The 25197-nt window shown below is 44.7% G+C and overlaps 1 protein-coding gene across 1 annotated transcript in view; it reads left to right on the forward strand.

Moving 5' to 3' along the window:
• The window catches only part of SLCO3A1 (solute carrier organic anion transporter family member 3A1), a 203480-nt gene that overhangs the window by 15810 nt on the left and 162473 nt on the right, over positions 1-25197 (forward strand). The window contains exon 2 of the mRNA XM_084640815.1: positions 16545-17010. Coding sequence (XP_084496941.1) covers positions 16545-17010 — 466 coding nt within the window. The remainder of the gene's footprint in view (positions 1-16544; positions 17011-25197) is intronic.

A 25197-nucleotide genomic window follows, 5' to 3' on the forward strand; every position in this document is an offset into this window, starting at 1 on the left:
GAGGCATGCTCTGACCCCATGTTTTCGTAGAATCATAGGACTGGAAGGGACCTCGAGAGGTCATCTAGTCCAGTCCCCTGCACTCATGGCAGGACTCATCTGCTCCTGCTGTCTGTTTCCCCATTTACATCATCAAAGCATCACTACCCATGTGACTCTCACCAAGCGGACTGTGCAGATGTCAGGTGGGCCTGAGGGTCTAGCTCTTTGCTTTTCAAATCTTTCATAAGCTGTGACCATTGTGGGCTGCCTTACTCATTCAGTGGCAGGGTGGTAGCTTTTACAAAGAGATCTGGGGTTAGGCTTTCAAAAGCCCCTAAATCCTATTTTTCAAAAGTGACTTATTCTTATATATAATATAATATAAAAATATAGAAAATAGCACACATTGGGAGGTGGAACTTGTGGGTTTGGCACAGAGATGGAAGTTGGGGGTTGTATTCCCAGCATTGCCATAGGTTTCCTGTGCACCTATGGCAAGCTATTTCCCACTCTGTGCCTCGGTTTCCTCATCTGTAAAAAAGTCTGTTTCCTGGGAGTGTTGAGCTGGGAGGCTAAATTAACGTTTGCAAGCACTTTGGGATCCTTGAACAGGTGGCGATCGAGATGGGCAAAAGATTTCTATTAGCTGAAGAAAGTGGGCTCTGAACAGAGGACCAAATTCTCTCCTGTTGTAAATGGGCACTGCTTCAATGTCACTGGTGGAATTTTGCTTCTTTACATCAGGGGAGAATTTGGCCAAGGATGCTATGCCGTTTTTCATGGCATGTCATCACTGTGATGTTGCAAAGTGTGCTTCTGAATAAATCTAAATAAAACTCCAAGGTACTGGAAATGTAAGTTGAAAACAAAATGACCTCTGCTTTCTTCTTTTTTCAATGGCTTGTAGTGTACAGATTCAGACATTTTTTTTCGATTTGGTTCCCGGCGTCCTGATTACACTTGGAACTCTTTGTATCCAAACGACATCACAAAAAATTACATTCATGGAATATATCCAGGACACAGTGTCATCATGTGTTTCCCTAGCCTTCCCCCTGATCCCTACCCCTCCGACCCCCACACACAACTGAGAGAGATTAAATGATGGGAAAACAGTAACTTGTTCGCTTTAAGCCAGCACTCACTCTGCAGAAAATGTGGATAGTGACATTTTGGCAGGGACTGCTCAACATTCCTGCTGCACTTGGTAATGTTTTAAAACCGGAGTCTTGCTCTGCATTGTGCTCTCTGGAGCTGTCACATCGAAACTGTCTCCCTTCATGAGTCAAGCCTTTAATTTCCATGCCCAGAGAAATCAGCTTTCACTGGCATTTGAGCAGATGTGACACCTGGCAGTCATGGGAGCAGGTACCCTTGTATATCTCACAGTACCAGTGGTTAAGAAACAAAGAATGGGTGCATGGTCTAGTGGTTAAGGTACTGGCCTGGGATCCAGGAGATCTGAGTTCAATTTCTGGATCTGTTTCAAACTTCTTGTGTGACCTTGAGTGAGTCATTTGATCTCTCTTTGTCTCGGTTCCACATTTGTAAAACAGGGATAATAGCATGGGTGTTGAGAAGATAAATACATTAGTGTGTGAGGGTCTCACAACCACTAACTGTTATCTGATGCTGTAGAGCCTTCGCTGGCAGAGGTTTGGGATGAACCCACTATTTTATGTGGACCAAACCCTGGCATGTGCCCCACACAATTACAAACTGTGCCTCATGGCACTTCATCTGTTTTTTTTTTTGCATTTCTGTAGTATGGTCAGTATTGTGTGGGGGAAACCATATTAAATGTGATGGAACAGAAGTGTTGTGAGTGTAGGCCCAGGGCCCTATCCAAAGGAAGGGTCAGACCTACTGCTTATTGCTACCTACAAATGCAGTGTAAAGCCACTTTTATATATTAGTTTGAAATGTAATCTGTGGCTGGAGGAGTTGATGGGATGTTGATCATGACCACAGGCATAGAGTGCATAGATAGAGAGGGGTGCTACCTACCATGTCTTAGTTAGAGCCATTGTCTGGGCATCAGTGGAAATCTCAGAACAGCTCTAGGATAGATAACTAACCTCAGTTAAAACTTTTAGGCTCTCTGGGCTGTCCCATGGGTGGGGGGAATGAGGGATGGGAAGCCTCCCTAACCTTGAAGAAAGGAATCTCTGAGGGCTGTAGAGTTGATATAGCCAGTCCTATGGTGCCTGCTCCTGCCACACAGCCCCAGTGTAGGAGACACTTCGGGGAGGAGAGGTGGGAAGGGGGTATCATGCCAGGGATGGGGGAGGTTGTGGTCCAGTTGTGCTGCTGTTTCAGCTAGTGCTCAGCTGTCCCCATGATTGGGGGAGGAAAACTACTCGTGTGACTCTCACCCCAGGTGCACTGTGTAGAAGTCAGGTGGGCCTGAGGGTCTAGCTCTTTGCTTTTCAAATCTTTCATCAGCTGTGACCATTGGGGGCTGCCTTACTCAGTCAGGGGCAGGGTGGTAGCTTTTACAAAGAGGTCTGGGGTTAGGCTTTCAAAAGCACCTAAGTTCTGTTTTCAAAAGTGACTTATTCTAAGTGCTTAAGTCAGTTTTGAAAATGGGACTTTGACGCCTAAGTCACTTAAGTGCTTTTGTAAAATGTAACCCTACTTAAAATCAAGAGAACCTGACTTATCAGATTCTAGCAGCTTTAAGGCCTAAACATAAGGATGGTGGCCATTAAATTATATCAGGGCTACCACGCTGACTAGGCGGAACGTATGGAAGTGTCCATTGTGTTCTAGGAAGGAGAAATAGCTCCAGAGGGTCCTTTGTTTAAAAGGAAGAGTGAAGAACTGAGGATGTAGGTAAAAAGAAAGGAACTGAAGGAGCGGCAAGAGCTGTAGGGGGAATGGAGCTGAGAGGAAAGGCTTAAAGGCAAGAGGGAGAAGACAAGGGAAGTCAAGGGGGATGGGGAATTGAATGGGGCAAAGAGTCTCCTATCATGCATCAGAGCTATTTGGTTTTCCCTGCTCTGCAGGAGAGACTGACATCCAGCAGATGCCCATCTTCCTGCTTTCTCTGTGTGTATTTAGGGGATGAGTCATTCATTCTGTTGTCACTTCAGCTCCCCAACAACACCCAGTGTGATCCCGCTAGTCTGTAAGTCTCTTGGTTACCGTCCACATAGCATCACTACCAGCTTCCAGGCTCAGGGTCTGCATGCCCCGCTTTACTGAGAGATCTGTGGCTCTGCTTTGCCCAGATTAATGCACGGCATGCAGACGGGTCCCTTCACATTCCCTTGCTCGGAGAGTATCTCGGACTGGAATTTGTGCAGCTCTGTAGAACGTAACCTTGGGGATGGCTGGCTCCTGTTCTACAGCCTGAGTGCTGCACCTATTGCCCTCAGATACTGCGTGGCCTGTGTTATCTCTCCGCGATATGAGAAGCAGGAGAAACTGAGCAGTCCAAAGGCAGTACAAGGAGAAAAGGACAAAACTAGGGCTTGCATTGGCAGCAGTAACCAACTGGATACTGAGTCAGTCCCTGATCGGGTCTGGTTTTATTTAACTGTTCATAGAAAGCTTTTTTTTTTCTCTCTTCACCTGCCAAGACTTGAGTTCCAAGCATGTGAGGGAGCAAAATACCTGCCACAGAGATGTCATCAGTGGTTGCAGCAGAAACACAAGAGCCTTGAATTTGAATCTTGGCAGATAAGTAGAGGAGAAAAGAATGTAACTCCCTTAAATATATTTAACTTTCAAGGGCCCTGGAAGGGTGCTCTTAGCTCTCGTGGGGCATTCAGCACATGGCAGAAAGTAAGATGGCACACGCAGCCTGCTGGGGCAAAATTCAGCCCTCTGTGTACAGTCACTGAGCAGCAGCCTTTATGAATTGGCTTTCTGAGAGTGCTGCTTGCTGCAGTGTGTGGCCCTCTTTGGTGAGGGAGGTGGCTATCAGTGACCCCATTTAGTGGGAGAAACTGAGGCGTGGTGAGCCTCTGACAAAGCTGGGCATTGAACGCCTATCTCTTGTTACCAGTGCTTTTATCACGGGGCTCCTTTCCTTCCCCCATGTTGAGCAATTGTTTGCTATTTAAACAGCCTCATGGCTACTCATGGCCTTTTGCAGATGCATAAAGGGTGGCTCCCAGTCTTAGTGAGAGATGGCAGAAAGAGGGCAAGGGAAGAATGAGGTTCATTCGATACCAAGTCACTAGGCTATTTGCTGTGTCATTGCCCACCCCAAGTATTTAAAAAATTATGAGCCAGGGTCCTGAAAGGTCTGAGTGGCTCAAAAATCACAAGAACTTTACCCAAAGGCTGTTCTTTTGATTTCTCTTCACGGAGAAGAGTCACATTTTCAAGCTTTTCCCCAGAACCTCCAGTGATACAAACTCACTTTGGAAGGAGGCTGAGAATCTCGGGTAATAACCTGATTCCAGCCGCCAAGGCTTTAAGAAAAATGCCAGAGAACATGAGGCTTACAATAGACTCACAAGGATCAGCAACTCCACTTGGCTATCTGGTGAGGTCCATTTTTAAAAAAGGCTTTCCCTTTCCCCCCTCGCTGTATTGGCTTAAATGTTTCGGGAACAGGACTGAACATCAGCAATATTGTCAGAACATATGCAGCAGAAGAGAGAGGTCCTGCTCCCCATGTCCTCTGTTTTCCCCGCTTAGTACGTAGCCCTTGTATAATCACTACTGTCCTCCAACCATGAGGCCTGAACTCTGCTTCCTTCGAAACTTTTTTGTTAATGCTGCTTGTGAATGGCCAGCATGTGTCACTTCTGTCCTGCTTCCCTGCTCCTGCCTGGGAAAGCTCCCATGACCAATTCCATTGGCCTCGTTCACCTTTGTCTGCAGTGTGGGCATAACTCTGGCTTAGCCTGTAGCCCCGGATTTGTCTCTTGACCATAAATTAGGCTAATTATATTAAGGCCTCTGCGTGGCATATTTCCCTATGATGGTGTCCCCTGAATAGATATGTGGACACAGTTGGCAAGGGGCTTTGTTGCAAGGATAGGTTCCTGGGTTACTGGTTCTGTTGTGTAGTTTGTGGTTCCTGGTGAGTATTTGCTTCAGGTTGGGGGGCTCTCTGTGTGCAAGGACTGGCCTGTTTCCCAAGATTTGTGAGAGTGATGGGTCGTCCTTCAGGATAGGTTGTAGATCCTTGTTGATGCGTTGGAGAGGTTTTAGTTGGGGGCCGAAGGTGACGGCTAGTGGCGTTCTGTTATTTTCTTTGTTGGGCCTGTCCTGTAGTAGGTGATTTCTGGGTACTCTTCTGGCTCTGTCAATCTGTTTCTTCACTTCAGCAGGTGGGTATTGTAGTTGTAAGAATGCTTGATAGAGATCTTGTAGGTGTTTTGTCTCTGTCTGAGGGGTTGGAGCACAATGTATACCTTCAAATCAGCAGCGCTGCTATGGGTACCCGCATGGCCCCACAGTATGCCAACATTTTTATGGCTGACTTAGAACAACGCTTCCTCAGCTCTCGTCCCCTAATGCCCCTACTCTACTTGCGCTACATTGATGACATCTTCATCATCGGGACCCATGGAAAAGAAGCCCTTGAGGAATTCCACGTTGCCAACTGTGTCCACATATCTATTCAGGGGACACCATCATAGGGACTAATCACATCAGCCACACTATCAGAGGCTCGTTCACCTGCACATCTACCAATGTGATATATGCCATCATGTGCCAGCAATGCCCCTCTGCCATGTACATTGGTCAAACTGGACAGTCTCTACGTAAAAGAATAAATGAACACAAATCAGACCTCAAGAATTATAACATTCAAAAACCAGTTGGAGAACAGTTCAATCTCTTTGGTCACTCGATTACAGACCTAAAAGTGGCAATTCTTCAACAAAAAAACTTCAAAAACAGACTCCAACGAGAGACTGCTGAATTGGAATTAATTTGCAAACTGGATACAATTAACTTAGGCTTGAATAGAGACTGGGAGTGGATGGGTCATTACACAAAGTAAAACTATTTCCCCTTGTTTATTCCCCCCCCCCATCCCCCACTGTTCCTCAGACATTCTTGTCAACTGCTGGAAATGGCCCACCTCGATTATCACTACAAAAGGTTTTTGCCCTTCCTTCCCGCACTCCCCACCCCCCGCTCTCCTGCTGGTAATAGCTCACCTTAAGTGATCATTCTCATTACAGTGTGTATGGTAACACCCGTTGTTTCATGTTCTCTATGTATATAAATCTCCCCACTGTATTTTCCACGGTATGCATCCGATGAAGTGAGCTGTAGCTCACAAAAGCTTATGCTCAAATAAATTGGTTAGTCTCTAAGGTGCCACAAGTCCTCCTTTTCTTTTTGCGAATACAGACTAACACGGCTGCTCCTCTGAAACCTGTGTTTATATTGTAGTGCAGAGTGCTACCCTACCGTATGACTCTATTGTCTGTTTCACCTCTGAGTCATGTGGCTAAGACCTACTTTTCATCTTGTCCGAACTGACTTGTAAATCAACGCCTTTGTTCAAATTAAAGACGTCCTCATTCTACTCCACGCAATTGCACACTGAGCACAAGGGAAATCGGAAAGTTCATATTAGGGCCAATAGGAACCCCATCAGGGACTGCTTCAAAGGTCAGTCCCCAATGCCTTAGCCACCCCCGTATAAACAGTCTGCACAGACTCCATTAGTGCATTTCAATCCAATATTAAGCACGGCCCTTTGCTAGTGCTATCGAGGCGAATGTTCCACTTTCACGTTTGTAATGCATCATTTGGCTGGATGTAACGTTTAACAATAACCAAGAATTGAAATGGCCTCTGGCTTCACCATATTTGTATTATTAAAGACCAGTAAGTCTCACAGACCACTAGACTGGATTTACCACGTAGATTTGTTTTTCCAGGCCAGAAAATCAACTGGGTTCGCATCCCAAATGTGAGGGTACTGAAAGAGTGATGATGGTTAGTGTTATCCCAGGTGCCAAGGGGTGATCCCAGTCAGGATTTATACCTGTTTATTTCTGAAAATAAAAAAATACTTTTTGTTAGTGAAGTTCAGTGTACTCTAGTGGTTAGAACAGGAGACTAGGAGTCAGGACTACTGGGTTCTAGTCCCAGCTCTGGCCCTCTGTGGTCAGTACATTCATGTTGTGAGGGTGCTTATAGTGAAGCTGACTACCTGTGACCGTCTGGTCAATTGTCCTTCTAGCTGAAATGTCCAAGAGTTTCTCTGCTGGTGAGTCAAAAATGACCAACGGAACCTTGTGAAAGGGCCATTCCTGTACTAATAGATTCTGGTAGTGGTGCCTGATCTGCTAGGAGACAATGTCCCTTTGGGATTTGCCATGATGATGATGATATGAGATTCACTGAATTTGCGGATGAGTGTTAAGGGAGGTGAGGAGCAAATCGCAGTACTTAATCCCTCTTTACCTTATCATCCCTTTCTATAAAATGGGATGATACCCCTTCCTCAGAGGGAGGCTTACTTCCTGGCTGCCTCCCGAACTTTGGGATCCTTGGACGGTGGATGCTAAAGAAAGTGGCAGCAAAGTATTGTTACTGACGGCCGCACAAATCTACTTGTACACATCTGGATCCTAGAATTATGGCTTTAAACAGCATGTATAATGATCTGTAGGCTTACCAGACAAGCTTGAAGTTGTTCTGGGTCAGGTTTGAGATGCACCCAATTAACTTACTGTGGCTGGAACAGAGGGGTTCTTGCTGTGTTTGGTTCCCCTTCTTTTTGTTATCCTCCTTTCTCCCATATGCCCTTGTAGAATGTCCGGCCTCCCTTGTGTCACTAACAAGATGGGTGTGATGGGAGCTAGTCAGCAATGGACAAAGGTTTTCCATTCTGAGTTACGACCCCCTGACCGAACAGGATATTCCATCTGAATGCTGAGAGTTGTCTGATCTCTTCATGATGCACAAATAACCTGGTTCCTAGAAATTGCGTGGGATGGCTCGGACCATGCAAAAGGGTGTCACAGAACTGCTTGCATTCAGCTGTGTCCTGCAACAGCTGAGGGCAAACAAAACAGACTGAGAGACTGCTGGAAAGCTGAGAGAGCAGGTCTTTCAGATACAACCAGTGATTTGGGCAAGCCTGTAGAACAGCTGTGTACGGATTCCAACCTGGGAAAAACACCATTTCTGGAGTGGGGTTAGGTGGCAACAGGTTCCTTCACAGTGCTCCAATTTTACAGGCTGTAGCCTATAACAAGAGGCTTAATAGAAATTACAGGAGAAACAATAGACACAGTGTACCCTGCCCTACAGAATTGGGATAGGTTAGATTAAACCACAAGCTATTACTGAGCCCCTTTCTTGGTTTTCCTTAGCTTTAATATGGCTTGGGTTTGCAGGTATTTTTTTCCCCTCACTGCTTGAGATGAGACTGTAGTCTCTTGTCTCAAGTATTCATGGTAGCCCCAGTAGACTCATGTCTTTCTGCAGATATGGCTGGGCAATGTCGGCAAAAAATGTCCAGCAGTGAAAGTCACAGGTCTGGATAGCCTTCCTGAGATATCACACCTTGAATCTTGCCCATCCTACACTTGGGTGGAGAAAGAAGGAATCCTTTGTCAGATAGGTCATTTTTAAAACAACACGTGAGGCACGCACACAATGTTGTGAGCAGTCCTGTGCAGAGATGGGTTGGTAGGCTGGCCGCAGATGAGGCCATCAAGGATGCATGATAATGGTGGTCTCATTTTTCCCACAATTTATCACATGGCTGTTCCAGTTTCATATATGGATTGCATGTATATGTGTATCATTATGGATAAAGTTAGGTATCAATTCTTGGTAAGACTTACTGGCACAGTTCTCCCCTCTGTGCACAGGGGGCATTGCTCTGAAAGTCCCATTAACCCCAGCGGCTAAACGACCAGTTCATCCTGCATTTGAATGATGGCAAAAATAAACTCCTCTCTCTCCCCCAAGCCTTCCTTATTGCTGATTTTTTTACATCTAGCATCTATGTCCATGGCTGCTGATTGATATACCTGGTGTACTGTGCAGAAGGGAGAAAGCCTCTTCCATGCCATGCTGTTGAATTTGCCCGGTACATCCTCAAGCTGCAATTCATCGCATGGGCTGGAATTTTCAAAAAGGCCTAAGGGAGCCAGATGCCCATTTCTCATTGACGGACTTTCAGTGGAAGTTGGGCACCCAACACCCGTGGGTCCCTTGGAAAATCCCAGCTTTAAGCACATGCTTAACTGTAAACCCATGAATTATCTCATCCCTATTCAACAAAGCACTGAAGTGTGTGACTTCAGTGGGACTTGTGCACGTGCTTAAGCTTTAAACGCTTTAGCTGAACGGGTTCCTGAGTTCACTGGAATGTGAACAGCATTGTAATAGGTGACTTATGACCTGTCATGCAAGAATAAATAAATAAGGTCCTTTCTACTGACCTGAGCAGAGAGGAGCACAACTGGGCAGAGCAGAAAAGGAGGGGTAGAGCTGTGGCTTTAAGGATTCTTCTGGTAGCTGCATGGTTGGGTTCTGTGGTTGGAGTCCAGGAGAATCATTTCCTACCCTCAAAATTATTCAGCCAGGCATCTGTGCCAGGGTTAATACTGATGCTTGTGGCAATGATTGCTGCTTCTTCCCTTCACCTCTCTGTGGAAGGGGTGGAAGTACTGGGCAAGGTGCAGTAAGGAAGCTCTTGGTATGTCTACACTGCGACTAAACACTGGCCCGTGTCAGCTGACTCAGGCTTGTGGGACTCAGGTTTCTGGGGTGGTAAAACTGAGGTGTAGACGTTCGGGTTGGGCTGGGGCAGCAGCTGACGCTCTGTGACCCTGTGATGGGGAAGGGTCCCGGAGCTCAGACTCCAATGTGAGCCAGAACATCTACCCCGCAGTTTTGCAGCCCAAGCCCTGCAAGCCCAAGGTAGCTGACATGGGGCAGCTGCAGGTGTCTCGTTGCAGTGTAGATGTGCACAAGTCTTCACGTATTAAAGAGGCTCTAGTTCAGCTGCAAGTTATGGGCTTGAGGCAGGATTTATTGGGTGAGATTCTCGGGCCTGTGCTGTGCAGGAGGCCAGACTAGATTATCATAATGGCCCCGTCTGGCCTTAAAATAACTCATCTCTGGGCTCTGTTGCCTGGAGGGGAACAGGGAGGCCAGTACTCCTGAGGAAAGGAATTCATTTCCCCCCTCCTGCTCCCAAATACATGTAAGGGAGACTATCCAACCTAGGGATTCTCCTGGGCTCAATTCCCATTCTGTGGGCTTTGCTGGAGGAGAGGACAATGTGTTCCAAATAAATTGTCTGTGGAGTATAAGATGGAAGCTGTGCAACTTGGTAAGGTTGTGTTGGCTCTTCAAGGAATCTGAAGCTCTATGCATCTGTAATGGAGGCTCTGGGAACCTGTTCTCTTTTGTTTCTCCTTTGGGGATATAGTTACCAGGCAATTATTTCACACCCTGTAGCACTGCAGACATGTCTCTTCAAGTCCAGTCCCTTACCACGTGGCTGAGAAAATGTATTTTACATTAAAAAAGAAGCCTTTAAAGAAATGCCCTCCAGGCATAAAGCCGATGTGTTTTCTGCATATAACTGTTATTAATACAATGAACTTCTCTTCAGGCTCGCGGGGAGCAGGTTGTGAAGGGAAATGTGAATGTGACTTGATCACTGGAGATATGAACGATATGATACTCATTTTCAGTGCATTGTAGGTCTGATTCCGTCACAGCGCCCCAGCCCAGGATTCATTTTGCAGTGATAAAGCAGTGCAACACTCTAAAGCAGGTTTATGTGACATGCGTTCCTGCGGAACATTAGTATAAAATAAACAGATTATATAAGCAATTTTACGTTGGCTCAAAGATGCCAAGATATATAGATCTGGGCAGAGTGGAATGATAAACAGCAAGTATGACTGAAAACTTGCATAACGAAAGCCCCACTGGTGTTAGTGATGGGAGTAAAAGAAATGTTGCTTTAGCTTTGACTTTTTAAAGGTGATTATTGATTTTTGTCTCAGTAATTTGTCACTGTTTATTATATGAGATCTTTTTACCTCTGGTTCGACAGTCACCCCGCACACCTCAAACAACATCCCTTTCTTTCGCTACTGCTCTTCCATGACGCTTTGGAAATGGTGGAGGCCACTTTGCTGGCACGGATGTCAGCTACTTTGCTCGCAGATGCCAGTTTCCCCTGGATGCTTGCCGCTGGTATGATGGGGTTTGCCCTTACCAGAGAAGTGCAGCCAATTTCCTCGTCCCTTTGCTTCCAATGACAGTTAGCTAAGGGCAGCGTTTATATCAACTGCGAGAGCGTTGGTAGCCACTTGGGCAGTACCACCACACCCAGTATGGGACAGGGAGGGGCTCAGTGCCCCAGCCACGGAGAAGGTGGAGCTGTCTGGGAAATGTGGCTAAACCAAGCAAGGGAAGAGGGAACTCCCATCTGCTTCTCGCAGAGGATGGGGAATAGCACTTTCCCTGAAGACATTCCCTTTTGATAAAACCCTTGGAGACATCCATCCTGTCTCCCATGTTCCACATCCTTGTGTTACAAAGTAAGAACCCACACTTCTTGCTCACTTGTAACTTGTGCTTGTGATGGGGGCGAGGAGGATCCAGACGTGTGTTTGAATGGAGGTGATTATTAGGTGGAACGTGAGAATTGTTGAGACTTGGGGCCACATCCACGTGGGATGTTAGCTTTCAGGAAACGATGAAACCAAACCACCCCCTACACTTAATGGCTGAAGAAGCAGAATAAGAATCCGGACTCCTGGGTAGGGTGACCCAGATGGCAAGTGTGAAAAAGCGGGACACTTTTTTTCGGGGGTGGGAGGGTATAGTTGCGTATATAAGACAAAGCCCCTAATATCAGGATGGTCCCAATAATATCAGGAGGTCTGGTCACCCTACTCCTGGGTTCCATTTCTGGGCCTGCCATTGGCCTGCTCTGAAAGTTACCTCAGCTGGAATTTTCACATTAAACTGTTTAAAATCAGGCCTTACTTTGTGCAGTGTTCAGTACTCCACAGGGCATCTTGACTTCAGGAGGAGGTGACTCTCTGCATCTTTGAAAATCAGGCCACTTTTTTAGGTGCTTAAATATTGGTGGGTGGTTAGGGACTAAATTTAGACAGCAAAGTTGGATCCTGTTGGAAGAGACTGACAAAGGCACAAGGGATAGTTGGGGACCCTCGATGCCTTTTGACCTTTGCAAACTCTCCCTTTGACTTTGACCTTGTAACTCAAGTAACTTCGTCCTCATACTTGCCTCATTGATTAATTTGGCTACCTGTGACTCAGTTTACACACATTAAGAATTGTCACTTCTATTCTGATCTGCCCCATAGGGCAAGGGGGGATCTCCAGAAGAGAAGCTCTAGAGAAGTGTTTTCTGTATTATTGCAAAAAACATTTCTGGACAGATGAAAGTGCTGATCCCAGAGGAAGGGTAAATTCTCTAGAGAGTGTCTTTTAAGAGCAAGAAATGTATAAAGTGCACGTAGGGGGAATCATCACTGCTGTGTGCCTTGGCTTCCCTACCTATAAGATGGAGATGATGGGCAGGTGTTACTGTGGCAAACTGTATTGCACTCCTCAGATGAAAGGTATAATGGGAAAGAGTTATAATTGTTCAAGTTTCCTGAGCTTTAGGTGGATAGGAAATGGGATAATGGACACACTACCTCTTGCTGAGAGTTGCTTATAAATCTTAAAGGAACCTGCCCCTCCTCCCTTTTAAAATGGGTGTGAGAGGTTGGACCCCCCTTTCGGGGTGCCACCAGATATGCTGGAGTCCCACTGAGCCTGCCCATTCTACGAGCCTGGGCTTCCTCACCCTGTCCTTGCTGTGCCAGGCCCTCAAGCCTTCTTTAGCACACACACAGGGAAGGCCACACCCAGCTGCAGATACAGACTGAAATCATCTCTGTGTGGGAGGAGCAGCTCGGGGATTTACCCAGTACTGATGTGCACACCTCCTTTGGGGTGTAAACCCAAAATAATATTGTCTTGCACTGTATAGAAAGCTCTGTACAATGCAAGCTCATAAAAATCACCCCATCCCTCAATGTGGAGGGAGATAAGCACAGCTTTTTGCCCCTTCCCACCCCCAACCCCCAGATATGAATTGCACAAACTCAGTTTTGGTATAAACAAGAAATAAGTTTATTAACTACAAAAGCTAAATTTTAAGTGATTATAAGGGATAGCAAACAGAACAAAGCAGATTAGTGAGCAAATAAAACAAAACACACAGACTAAGTTTAATACACTAAATAGGTAGGATATAAATTAACAAATTCTCACCCTGAGTGATAAGCAGGATGGCAGATTCTTAAGGCACAAGTTGCCTGGGCTTTCCCAGGTTTTCATACACAGTCTAAAGACCCTTCTAGCTTGGGACCATCACTTCCCACAGTTCAGTCTTTGTTCCTCAGGTGTTTCCAGGTGTGTTGTTGTAGGGAGTGTGATGTTCCCCCATAATGTCATTGTCCCCCTTTTATATCTTCTCCCCACTTGCTAGAAAGCTCTTTTGCTGTGACATAGGTCAAACAGTTCCCATTGTGTGGTGCTAACTCTGAGAGGTTTCTATTGTACACAATTCCTGGGGTAATCCTTGTGCTTGTGCACATTTCCTCAGTAAGCCATTAACGTTGTTTGGCCTCTTTACTCTTGTACCTGAAAGGCTGCTTGTGGGTGTTTTCAACCTCAGGACATGTTTCAGCGACACATACATAGCCAAACTTCATAACCTCACATATGACAATAGCACATACAATCCAACGAGATATTACTGTTGAGACTTTAAGAATGACACCTCACAAGGCACACTTTGTATAAAGCATATCCTAATTACATGACAGTGGTGAATATTGGGGTGTCAGGATGTCACAATGGGGGTTATGGTTTCCACAGAGGATGTGGAAACAATGCCATCTCTTTTAGATTCTGGGTTGGACTCTGAATTCAAGTTCTGGCTGTCTGAGTGCAGAAGCTGCATTTACTAGAGAGGGTTCCTCGGCGTGCTGTGTATCTCAGAACAGCAGTTTCTCCTTTGAATCACACTGTTTCATCTCATCAGGCATCCTGCCTCTTAACAGTGATCACCCCAGCGCTTGAGAGAATGATGAGCAGTCCCCTCCCTTCCATAATGCACTTACCCAGTTGTTTAATGCTGTATTTCTGGGGTACAGAGAAAAAATATTTCCATCACTTTGTCTTGAAGCATGGGATTTGATTTTTTCCCTCATGTTGTCTTACATTCCATATGCAAATATTACTAGTGGACCCCTTCAAATCCAGCCCCACCCAGTATCTGACCTGACCTTTTCCTGCTGCAGAATGTCTATGGAGAGCCAGCCTACTGCTTATAGTCAGCGTCTCATGGGAGTTGGCCCTTGATCATGTGTTTGATCCTTTAGGTATGTAATCATTAGAATTTTGGCCCTAGGTGCACCCTAGATTTGGGGTGCTTGGTTCTGGCAACCATCACTTTCACTCCAAAGCATTTCCAGAATCGTTTGTGCTGACTTCAGTGAGGATCCCGATAATGGCTGCTCTTAGAGGCCCCCACATAGAGATTGGTCTCTCCCCATGCAAGGTGCATTTTACTGACCTCCTGCAGATGAGTGACCATGGTGGTGTCTCCTAACTGTCATGCACTATGGGGGCTGCCTATTATACTGATGCCTAAATGCAGCTCTTGGTACATTAGAAAGGGGGCACTAAGTCACTAGCACCAAAAAAATAGTGGTTTGGATTCGGGGGAGGACAGTTGCAGCTGAAGAAATGATGAAAATTGTTTTTCATACTGGAGTCTTTAGATGTCCAGGAACCCAAGGTCCTTATCTTTCACACAAGTAAAGTAACAGAAGTAGGCTATTCTGTTCGTCCATTTTATTGCCAAGAGGCATTTCTTTGGCATAACAGCATCCTGGTGTATCCTAATAGGGTCTAGCTGCCCTGAGAGGACAGCTGCTGTCAGAATACTTTAAAGTTGGACAGAACATTTCCTGCTTTTTGAGGTATATCAGCAAACATTCTGACCGCCTCCACTGGGAGACTATTTTTATACTGTCCAGGGGCTGTCTTATATTATGAGATCGCTATCACTTTTTTTTATTTGAATCCTAACTGCACATCTTAGGATGACCTTAAAAATATCATCTCCATCTCTGAGGAAAAAAACCAGACACCCTGTTTCCAAGATGGAATTGGGTTGTCTTTTTTAAGGAGACATGACCATGAAAATAAAAGTATGTTGGATTTCTTCCATGAGCGTGACAGAGAGCAGTTGTTGTACCAAGTGCTGCATCTTCTTGGCTCTAAACTGATGTTGCATAAAACCCACAAGTGTATTTCTTTGCATTGTGTAAATCTTAATTGGCCTTCTCTTTTGAAATTGTCTTGTCAGTAAGTGAAGCTCCCAGCTATTAATCTGTAAAATATTCTTTTAAAATGTTTGTTCAACTTAATTTTTATTTATTTAGCAAAGAAACTTTCTGTTGGGGCTCAACTCCTTACCTTTGTGGCTGCTTCTTGAGTCAGTTATGTGACACGCTGCCAATGTGTGAGCCAAGTGTCAGTGTGTCAGCAAGGCCATGAGTTCAGACAGAAAGGGATCAGGTGCCTAGCTTGTCTGATATGTGTTTTGGTGTGCGTTCTTCAACTGCTCCATGGGAGAGTTGGGTTTCAGTGTTAAAACCACAGTCCCAAAAGGGAAGGGGTGAAAGGTTAGGCGAGCCCTTAACAGGCAATTCAGCTTTTCAGAGTGCACAGTAGAAAGGAGCTCTCCGCACATACCAGCTCCTCCAAAACATATCTACTTCTGATGGGAACTCAAACTAGTACTGAGGAACATGGGTGAGTTTGAGGGGTTCACCGCTTGTGCTGCTCAGTGTTAAGGATGTGCTTGAATGATATGCATGCACCCAATCAGATTCAAACTTTGAGGTCAATGTTTATAAAGTGCCTATGGGAGTTGGGAACCTTTGGCTTTTAGGACTCCAATCCTCTTTGTGAATGTGACTTAGGTGCCTAAGTCATGCAAGCATTTCTGAAAATGTTGCCTGTGGTCTTACACCAAGGTCTAGAAGGCATTGTGGTTGCCTTGCCTAGTGCTGCTAATACAGCATCTGATTATACTAGCACCCTTGATCATGTCCCATAGCCCCTTGCTTCACAAGCAGGCAGACGTTCCAAGGGACTACTTGCAGTGTAATGGCCTGATCCAAAGTCCACTGAAATCAATGGAAAGACTCCTATTGACTTCCCTGGGCTCTAGATCAGGCCCAAACATACTAACAGCTGTGAGTCATCATGGCAAGATCTGCAAATGGAGTAAACAGAATACAGGTTATTAGCCAAGATAGGCAGGGATGATGTCCCTAGCCTCTGTTTGCCAGCAGCTGGGAAGGGTGGACAGGGGATGGGTCACTTGATGATTACCTGTTCTGTTCATTCTCTCTGGGGCACCTGGCATTGGCCACAGTCAGAAGACAGGATACTGGGCTAGATGGACCTTTGGTCTGACCCAGTAAGGCCGTTCTTATGTTATGTAGGTTATGTGCTCTTTAAGTAATTGTCTCTGGATTTCTCTCTCTTTGTAGGTGAGTGTTTTAACTACCTTGGAGCGGCGATTCAACCTGCAGAGCGCTGATGTGGGGGTGATAGCCAGCAGCTTTGAGATTGGGAACCTGGCCCTCATTCTCTTTGTGAGCTACTTTGGAGCCCGGGGGCATAGGCCACGTTTGATAGGATGCGGAGGAATAGTCATGGCTCTGGGCGCCCTCCTTTCTGCGTTGCCTGAATTTCTGACCCATCAGTATGAATATGAATCTGGGGAAATACGCTGGGGGGCTGAAGGGAGGGATGTATGTGCTGCCAACGGGTCCACCAGCAACGAGGGACCAGACCCGGATCTTATCTGCAGGAATAGGACTACCACCAACATGATGTACTTGCTTCTCATTGGAGCGCAAGTGCTCCTAGGCATTGGTGCTACCCCTGTACAGCCACTAGGAGTTTCCTACATCGATGACCACGTGAGACGGAAAGATTCCTCCCTGTATATAGGTAAGAGTTTGAAGTTTCTTGAATGCACTTGAGGTGTTCCTGCTACTGCAGCTCATTCTGTTGTCTGGTTTTCCGGCATCAATAGAAAGGATGAATTTGAGGTTCTTCTCTGTGCTTCTATGTCTGTGAAGGTACCTTGGCTTTGGTCTACCAAGAACTAACTACTACAAGAAACATCTCTCTGCCACCTATAACCATTGTGCCCTCCCTGTCCCTTTCCACTTAAAATACCATGGCAGAGAAATGCAGGGGTCTTCGCTCTTAGTAGAGAAAGCTGGTGATGTGTTGTCATCCTTTGGGTTGGCAGTCATAATGAGGCAGTGAATGATTAGGAAAGATGTTCCCTTGGTATTTCTTTTCATAGCAATTTCCCATGTCCCTTAAACTCCAATGATATTGGTCACTTGTCGTTGAGCTTTAGCTGCAGAACATCAAAGACAGGGTGAACATCAAAGTAGCTCATAAGACAATAATTAACCACCTTATCCAGCATACCCTAGCGGCCTCCATAGCATGTTAGTTGACATGTCTAATGATTACTCTATGAAGGCACCGGTTGCAAGGGGACATTTCTCCTTGCAAGTTTTCGAATAATTCCTTAGAAAAGCTATTCTGAGCACACACCCCTGACAGACAAAGTTCTCTTTGTAGAGCAGGTGCTCCTACTCAGCATCTTGTGGAAAGACCCCAGAAAATGTTACCGATACGGGTGCAGGATGGCAAAGCTGGTAAGTCTATTGTGATCTATGGGGAGTTAGGCATCTAACTCCCAATAGTGGTGATCATGTTGCAAAATTACTCACTCTATCTCAGGCAGCTTGGAGTTAGTTGTATGATGTTACATGTTCAGGGGTAACGCTCGGTTTTGGTTATCAACTGAAATATCCTGGCCTTAGGGTAAAGAGCTCATGGGTTTCTGCGAGGAACCCCTCAGTGACTGTGCTTCAGAAAACTTTGTGAGTGAAGTTGTCCTCTGAAAGCCTCTAGACTCTGTGTCCATCTGTTGTCTATATCTGCTCCATTTCCATAGGACTCAGTAGTAACTAGCCACCAATTCTGCTGGCCCCAATTCAGCAAAGCACGGAGGCATTTGCTTATCTAATTTGCCTGCCTGCCTGTGTTCTTCTTGTGTCCCTCAGCATGGTATTTTATTGGCTACAGAAACTTCACCCCCTGACCTACTTTGACTGGAAGCCAAAAGACAATCCCATCAACAAACCACCCTTGCTATGACCTCTCCGGTTGAGTTACCAAATAGAACAAAATATACCTGGCTGGAATCACCACTCGGGTAACCCTGCTCAGCTTCTGTTGCCATTTCTGAATATGTCCCATGATATCAAACTTAGTGAAACAGCGGGGACACCGATCGGATAGGTTGGCTGTTGTAGTCCTCTCCTAGATTAATGCCTCTTGCATCTACTTAATAAGGTTCCAGCATGTGCACGGCACAGCCCATTCATTCCTTAAGTGGTCATAAAATCATTATTTCAGCATTTAGCTCCGCACACTGGAATTTTATGCTCTGAGCATTTTACTTGAATTTTGTGTGAGGGTTCCACTGTATAAAGAGGACTGGAAATATATCACTTTGTGTGTAAAATACAGGATAACAAAGGGCCTCAAGGTAAATACAAAGCTGAATTCACTGGAGCAACTCTGTCAATGCCACAAACCAGGAGTTTAAATTAAGTCTTATAACGATTTCAGAATCATTGATCATAAAGAAATATCTTGAAAAATTAGCAATTTGCTTAAGTCAGTGGAGTAGATACATTGGCAAGATAGATATGACAGCTCTGAGATCGGGACTGGGGAGGGGTACGTGTGCAGGGTGGTAAGGAGGAGGTGCTATCAGGAATTTTGTTCGAGACATTAAACTTGCTGCTTTAACATAACCTTTAAAGAGTTGGTGGTTTAACTGATGCTGGGAAAATACTGACAAAACAAAGTCCACTCAACAATCATTTGAATTTCCTCATAAACTTGCTTCCCAACTGTTTTGGTTTTCACTTTTTGCAAACAGCGTGTTTTTGTTAAACTGGCATGAATGTTCATGAAAACTCATTCCTAGCAGTTCAAAATGTGATGATTTTGTGCCAGAAATGTGTGTGCACTTATTCAGTCGGGGACCAGCAGTATCAATGAGTAATTTCTGACCCATCGCATCCATGCATCACAACTTGGCTTGTTAAATACAGTTTATCGAATGCTTTCTTCAGACTGTGATCAATTCATAGAGTAAAAGAGTGAAAATCATTCTCTGAATAAATATGAATATAAAATAAACAAGAAGGAATCTGGATCTGCTTTGTATTTGTCACTAGCAGGAAGGAAGGGTAAATTCTTCAGATAAAATACTGATAGTGAATTATTTGTTCAGCTTTTAATTTAGTTGACTTTTTCAGTGATGTCAAATGATGGAATTTTCAGTGACCTTGGCAAAAAGACCTTGGTTCATTCTCCATTGTGTTATACACCCTCAGTTATTCCCTGTTTATTGTCACTATGCAGTACTTTATACCAACCTTCTTCTCCTATAATAAAGTGTTCACTCTGTAGGGGCTGTGCTGTATGCATCCAGGATAAGAGATTCCTGGGATAAGTTCTATCATTTTAAATCAGGAGTAAAGTGAACACAGATTACTGCCATAGGAGAGAAACTAATTAATAATGATAGTCCAGACAGTCATGTTGTCACATTAGACAGCTGCAAAGAGATGATCATTTCTTGGCCAAACTATGTAACTTTTGCCATATGGCTCACTTCAATAATGTGCAAATTGTGTCTGGTCTATGATTTTGCTAGGCAAAGCATTTATCTGACTCCTAGGTATTAGTTAATATCTGCTCACCCCTGACTTGACCAGAAAGGATAAGAATTCCTTCAAGAGTGCTCATACAGTGAACTGGATGGAACTGTCCTAGTGTACTGAGTCTATTTCTATTCATTCATGTTGCACAAGAGTGAGACATTCTGGCAAGTAACTGTAGAAGGTGTCTAATGCCACCTATCTAGTGAGAAACTGACATTTGGGAAACGCTTGTGGTGGGGAAACTCCACCATAATATGAGGTGTGGGGGGCAGGGGGGGAGTGGAGCATGGATTTGAAAACTATCATGAAACCTGATAGAATTAAGGGAAGGATAAACAAATTAGGAATGTAACTGTGTGAGCCTCAGGGCTGGAAATTTGTTACTACATAATGATACAGATATTGCAGTTCACGGGCCATCCATTCCTGGTGTAACTCCACTGAAGACGATGGAGAAAAGGATGAATTTAGACCATTCTGTCTAGGCTCAAAACCTTCAAAGACTTATGCATATGCTTAATTGTACCGTCTCCGTGAATAGTCCCATTGGATCTAAAATACAAACACTTTGCAAACTTAGTGTATTATAGTCCCACAAAATTTAGATATGTCATTACATGCACATATGAAGTTGTTTAATTAGCTACCCTGACCACAGCTGCATGTACAATTGTGAAAAGTGTGTGTCCTAGTTAGAGCCCTGATCCAGCAGTTGGATCCATGCGGGCAGATCCTTGTGCCTGTGCTCGTCATCATGGACTTCAGTGGGATTCCATGTGGGTCCCGTTACAGGTTTAAGAGTGCAAATTTATGCATGCACAATTTCCCCCCCTCCACTTTTGGAAAATCTGACACATGGCGTTGGGGAGAGTGTCCAAGGCCCTGACTTGGCAAGACACATAAATATGTGCCTAACTTTAAGCATGTGTGTATTCCCATTGAAATATGGGACTTCTCGGGTGGTTAAAGCTGGGCCCATGTATATGCACCTTGCTGAGCCAGACGTGGAGCTTCTTTGGATTTCATCCTCGCAAAGAGCGAGGGGTGAAATGCTAACAGAAGGATATCTCATCGGGATCGGCTCCTGCTATGTTATATTTCAAATTTCTAGAGACAGTAGCAGTGCTTTGGGTTTATGATGCATGCAACATGCTGCTTCCAATCACAAACAGACTGTTGCTGAAGTAACCAGCCCTAGGAAAATAAGAAGGAGGAACTTAGTGGTAACTGAAGGAATATCAAATCAGAGATCCCCACTCCATACAAGGATTCTTAAAAGAAAGACAGTTTTGCCTTAACATAGACAAGGCTTTGCTGTCTCTTGATATCTTTTCCTGCTAATGATGGGATACAAGTTCTTTCATTTCATCTACCAAGAGTTCATTTAGCTCAAAGGTCATGACAATAGCAAAGGGAGCCAAAGAGATTTTAAAAAAACAAAAAACCTGTTAGATCATTGAGGTTGTGAAAGGGATTTGATTCAGAGCTTGTTTATTTGCTTTTTTTTCTTATCCAACATCATACTGTTTCATCTCTTTAAAACAAATCTGATTTCCTCTCAAAAGATTCCAAGCCAGGGAGCAGTTGCAAAGCAGTTTACCTACTTTACATGTATGTTTCTCTGTAGTCATCATAAAGAAACAGTTTTGGATGGGGAATTCCCCCCAGGGGAACCTGCATAGCTCATTATTCCTCTACCTTCACTGACAGTGACGCTTCCCTCATGATATCCATTTTTTCCAAATGGTAAATTATTTCTATAAAATAAATGTTAACTTCTAAATAGTGTGATTCTCTCCCATTACCCCTGCTAACAGCTTTTATTATGAGGAATTCTGTGTTTATACTGTTCTGCTGCCCGTGGGTCTGATCTTCACTACTGAAGCCAATGGGGATTTTGTTACTAGAAGGATTGGATGCCATATGGGACATATAGTATAATTGGGGAAAACATATTTATGTAAGTCCCTGTTTATCGTTTTAAACTTGCTGCCTTCTGGAGGAGTGTTTTGTGATCATTAAACATCCAGCAGTTTAGACATTAATTTGTATATCCTGGCAAAATTCCATCTTAAAGTAAAATAAGCCATCTCCCTAAAGTCCTTCTGCGTGACAGTGGATGAAGGTTACTTAACTGTTGCATAAGGTTGCCATTAAAGGCTGCCCCATTTCACCCCAGTAATTGTTGCCTTTTGAAGCTGAGTGAATGACCTTTGTATAGTCAGCATATGACTTGGCATAACTGAAACTGAGCACTCAAATAAGGGCCAGATTTGTCAAATGAGCTCATCACATCCTTGCAAATCTGGCCATACATTTTGCAGTATTTGCTATTGGGTGTACAGAGTACTTCTGAAAAGTCTGGCCCTTATTTAGGTGCCTAAATAGGAGCTGAAGACTTGAAAATCTGCCCAGGAGCTCCATTGGAAATTGGTTCCCATGTTTCCTTATGTAACACATTATCCAAAGTATGGTGTCTTGTTAACACTGTAGATGGGTCAGGCCCAGCGCTCCTGCTGGGGACCAGGGTCTAGGCATGGGGACTTGCCCCGTTCCGCGCACCTGCCCAGCGCTCCTGTCAGGGAGCGGAGTGGGGGTGCGATTTGGGTGGGCTGAGATGCCGCTGCATTGAATTTAAGCTCCTGGCCACCTTGAAATCTCTGCCCCGCACTTGCCGAATCTTCCAATTGCTCCCAGCCCCCTCCATCCTGCCCATGTTCTCCTCACCCCTGACCCATCCACTTGTCAATATCCCACACACTCACATCAGTACCTTCTCTCCTGTGGCCCTTTTATGCTTGGTCCTACTTCCCTGAACTCATCCACAAGACCTCTGCCTTGTCCATCTTTAAGACCCTCTAAAAGTCCACTTCCGTCATGCCATCTACAGTGACTCTAGTTGGCTTGTCTACATGCACCCTGTTCCTTCCCCTTAATCTCTATCTGATTGTCTCTCAGACAGTATGAGCTCCTCAGGGTAGGGATCCAGTGATGTACTGGTAAAAAATGAAGTGGGTAAACTCCCCTTCCTGGTGTTCCAGGGCAGTGGCCTGGTAGACACTGAGGATTCCCTTATTTTGAATTGGGTTTAGGGTAGGATGACATTAGGGGTTGGAAGTGACATTAAAATGCACTTTGGGGTGAGCATAACTAACTAGTAGATAACGTGCATGGCAGTTGTGATGTTCATACAACCAGCATGTACTTGTCACAGGAGAATGGGAGTGAATAAATGCTTTATCTCTTAAATGAAAAGTGGGTAAACTCCAGATTCTCCAAATGAGATGTTTTCCCTTGACTACACTACTTTAGGGACCATCCCTTTTGAATAGCTGGAAAGCATCCTACATGTTGTGAATCATAAACATACAATAGGTTTGCTTGTTCCAACTCTGTCACTCACATTCACACACACTCTGGGCACAAGCATTGAATTCCCTATGAGTATGTACAGTTTTAAAGGTATGTAATGTTTTTAGCCTTAAGGATTTGGCAGTATTCTGTAATTATATTTGCTAGCACTGCAGTAAACTCCTTTTCTGGCTGGTGATTGGAGAGAACCTTCTCTTTCGGCTACATACTCCCCATGGGGTATATATTGAGAGGGGACAATGTACTAATGCCAAACAAAAAGGAGAGCCATCTCCCGCTTGAATGCAAGGACATCTTTTCATCATTAAAAGGTGTCCTCACATCAGATTCATTTCTCCTCCCCCACCCCCATACTGATTCTGATAAGATTAAATTGCATGGCTCCATAGGGATATCCCTGCACTGTCATAGGCCACTGATCCATTGATAACCTTGCAGTGTTTTAAAATAAATCATTGCACTTTGGAGGAATCCATGTTGATCTCATTTGCTGTATTTGAGTGGGGCTGGGTCGGTTACACATGTCCCCTTTTACAGCCTGATGCAGGTAGTAATATCCTGGAAAATTAAATTGCAACATAAACAAGCGTGTAGCCTGCTTTAGAGGGCCAACAATAGCCAATTAATGGAAATAACCTGACACACTGCAGGCGGGAGAATTGAGAATGGAGGCTGTTAAATGGACGTACTTATTCAATTACAAAAATACACAGTCATAACGGCTGTGAGCTCCATTATTTTACATCAATTGCTCCAGATCCCTTAGCCCTCTGCTAATAGCTTTCTGTGTCATGAACTGAATAAACAAAGTGTGCATCTGGACAGCCACAATTCATTTTATGTTTGGTGGGTAGGTGATGCTGGGAGTTGTTTGCATGTTACTTTAGAGTCCTTAAGCATTCTGCAGTTGCTTTTGATTTTGTGTGGGTCTGTAGTACAGTCTCACTTTGAGTGTATGTATGTTGGTTTTTATGCTGTATTTAAACCGGTTGTCAGTGGGGAGAGTCTCATGAGATGTACCATCCCCACAGAGAGAGCTGCTCTATGCTTAATTGGTAGGCACACTAAGGAAAATACACAATAAACTACCCAGAACTCTGTGGTATGGTTCCTAGAGACAATTAAACAGAGGGGCTCGTCTCTGAAGATAAGTTGGTTCTGAATGCTCTGTTAGTCATCAGAGAGACAAGGTGGGCGAAGTGATATCTTTTATTGGACCAGCTTCTGTTGGTGAGAGATGCAAGCTTTTGAGCCACACAGAGCTCTTCTTCAAGTCTGGAAAAGGAACTCCGAGCGTCACAGCAAAATGCCAGGTAGAACAGATTGTTTAGCATGAGTAGTTAGCACATGGTCCCTTACAATATGTGCTAAGGGACCATGTGCTAACTACTTAGGCTAAACTATCTCTTCTACCTTTCATTTTGCTGTTATGCTAGGAATTCCTTTCCCAGACCTGAAGAAGAGCTCTGTGTGGCTCGAAAGCTTGCATGCAATGCTACCAGAGTGGTGTACTGTAGCCATAAAAGCACTGGAACTCACTGGAGGACATCTCCTCCAGTGAAAGAGTACAAAGCTCCTGATGAAGGGAGTAGGCCAGAATGAGAGGGGGCTTGTCAGGCATGTGTTGGGCAGTGTTGCTGTAACTTATGCCGAGGATACATGGGTCCCTATCTGGCCCAGGATCTGGGCAAATATAAAGGAAGTTTAAAGCCATATTTTGCCCCCTGGGCTTCACCTGCTGTGTTGTCCCTCAGTACACACGGAGTAGTGTCCTCGACTTGAACTGATGACCTAGAGGGGAGAGCCTCCCTAGCCTGGCATGAAGCCTCTGATGTGAGTCTTCTCAGCAATAGCAGCAAATACAGAATTTGCTGTGGAAGATATCTTAATACTTGTCAGAAAAGATTATCCCACTTGTCCTCAGCCAAATGAGCAAAAGAGGGTTTTCAGGAATTTCTCCTCTCTGTCCTTGTAACCTTGCAATGAGTGGTGAGCAGCG

This window comes from Lepidochelys olivacea, assembly GCF_965140295.1.
Source record: "Lepidochelys olivacea isolate rLepOli2 genome assembly, chromosome: 10".
Lineage (NCBI taxonomy): Eukaryota > Metazoa > Chordata > Testudines > Cheloniidae > Lepidochelys > Lepidochelys olivacea.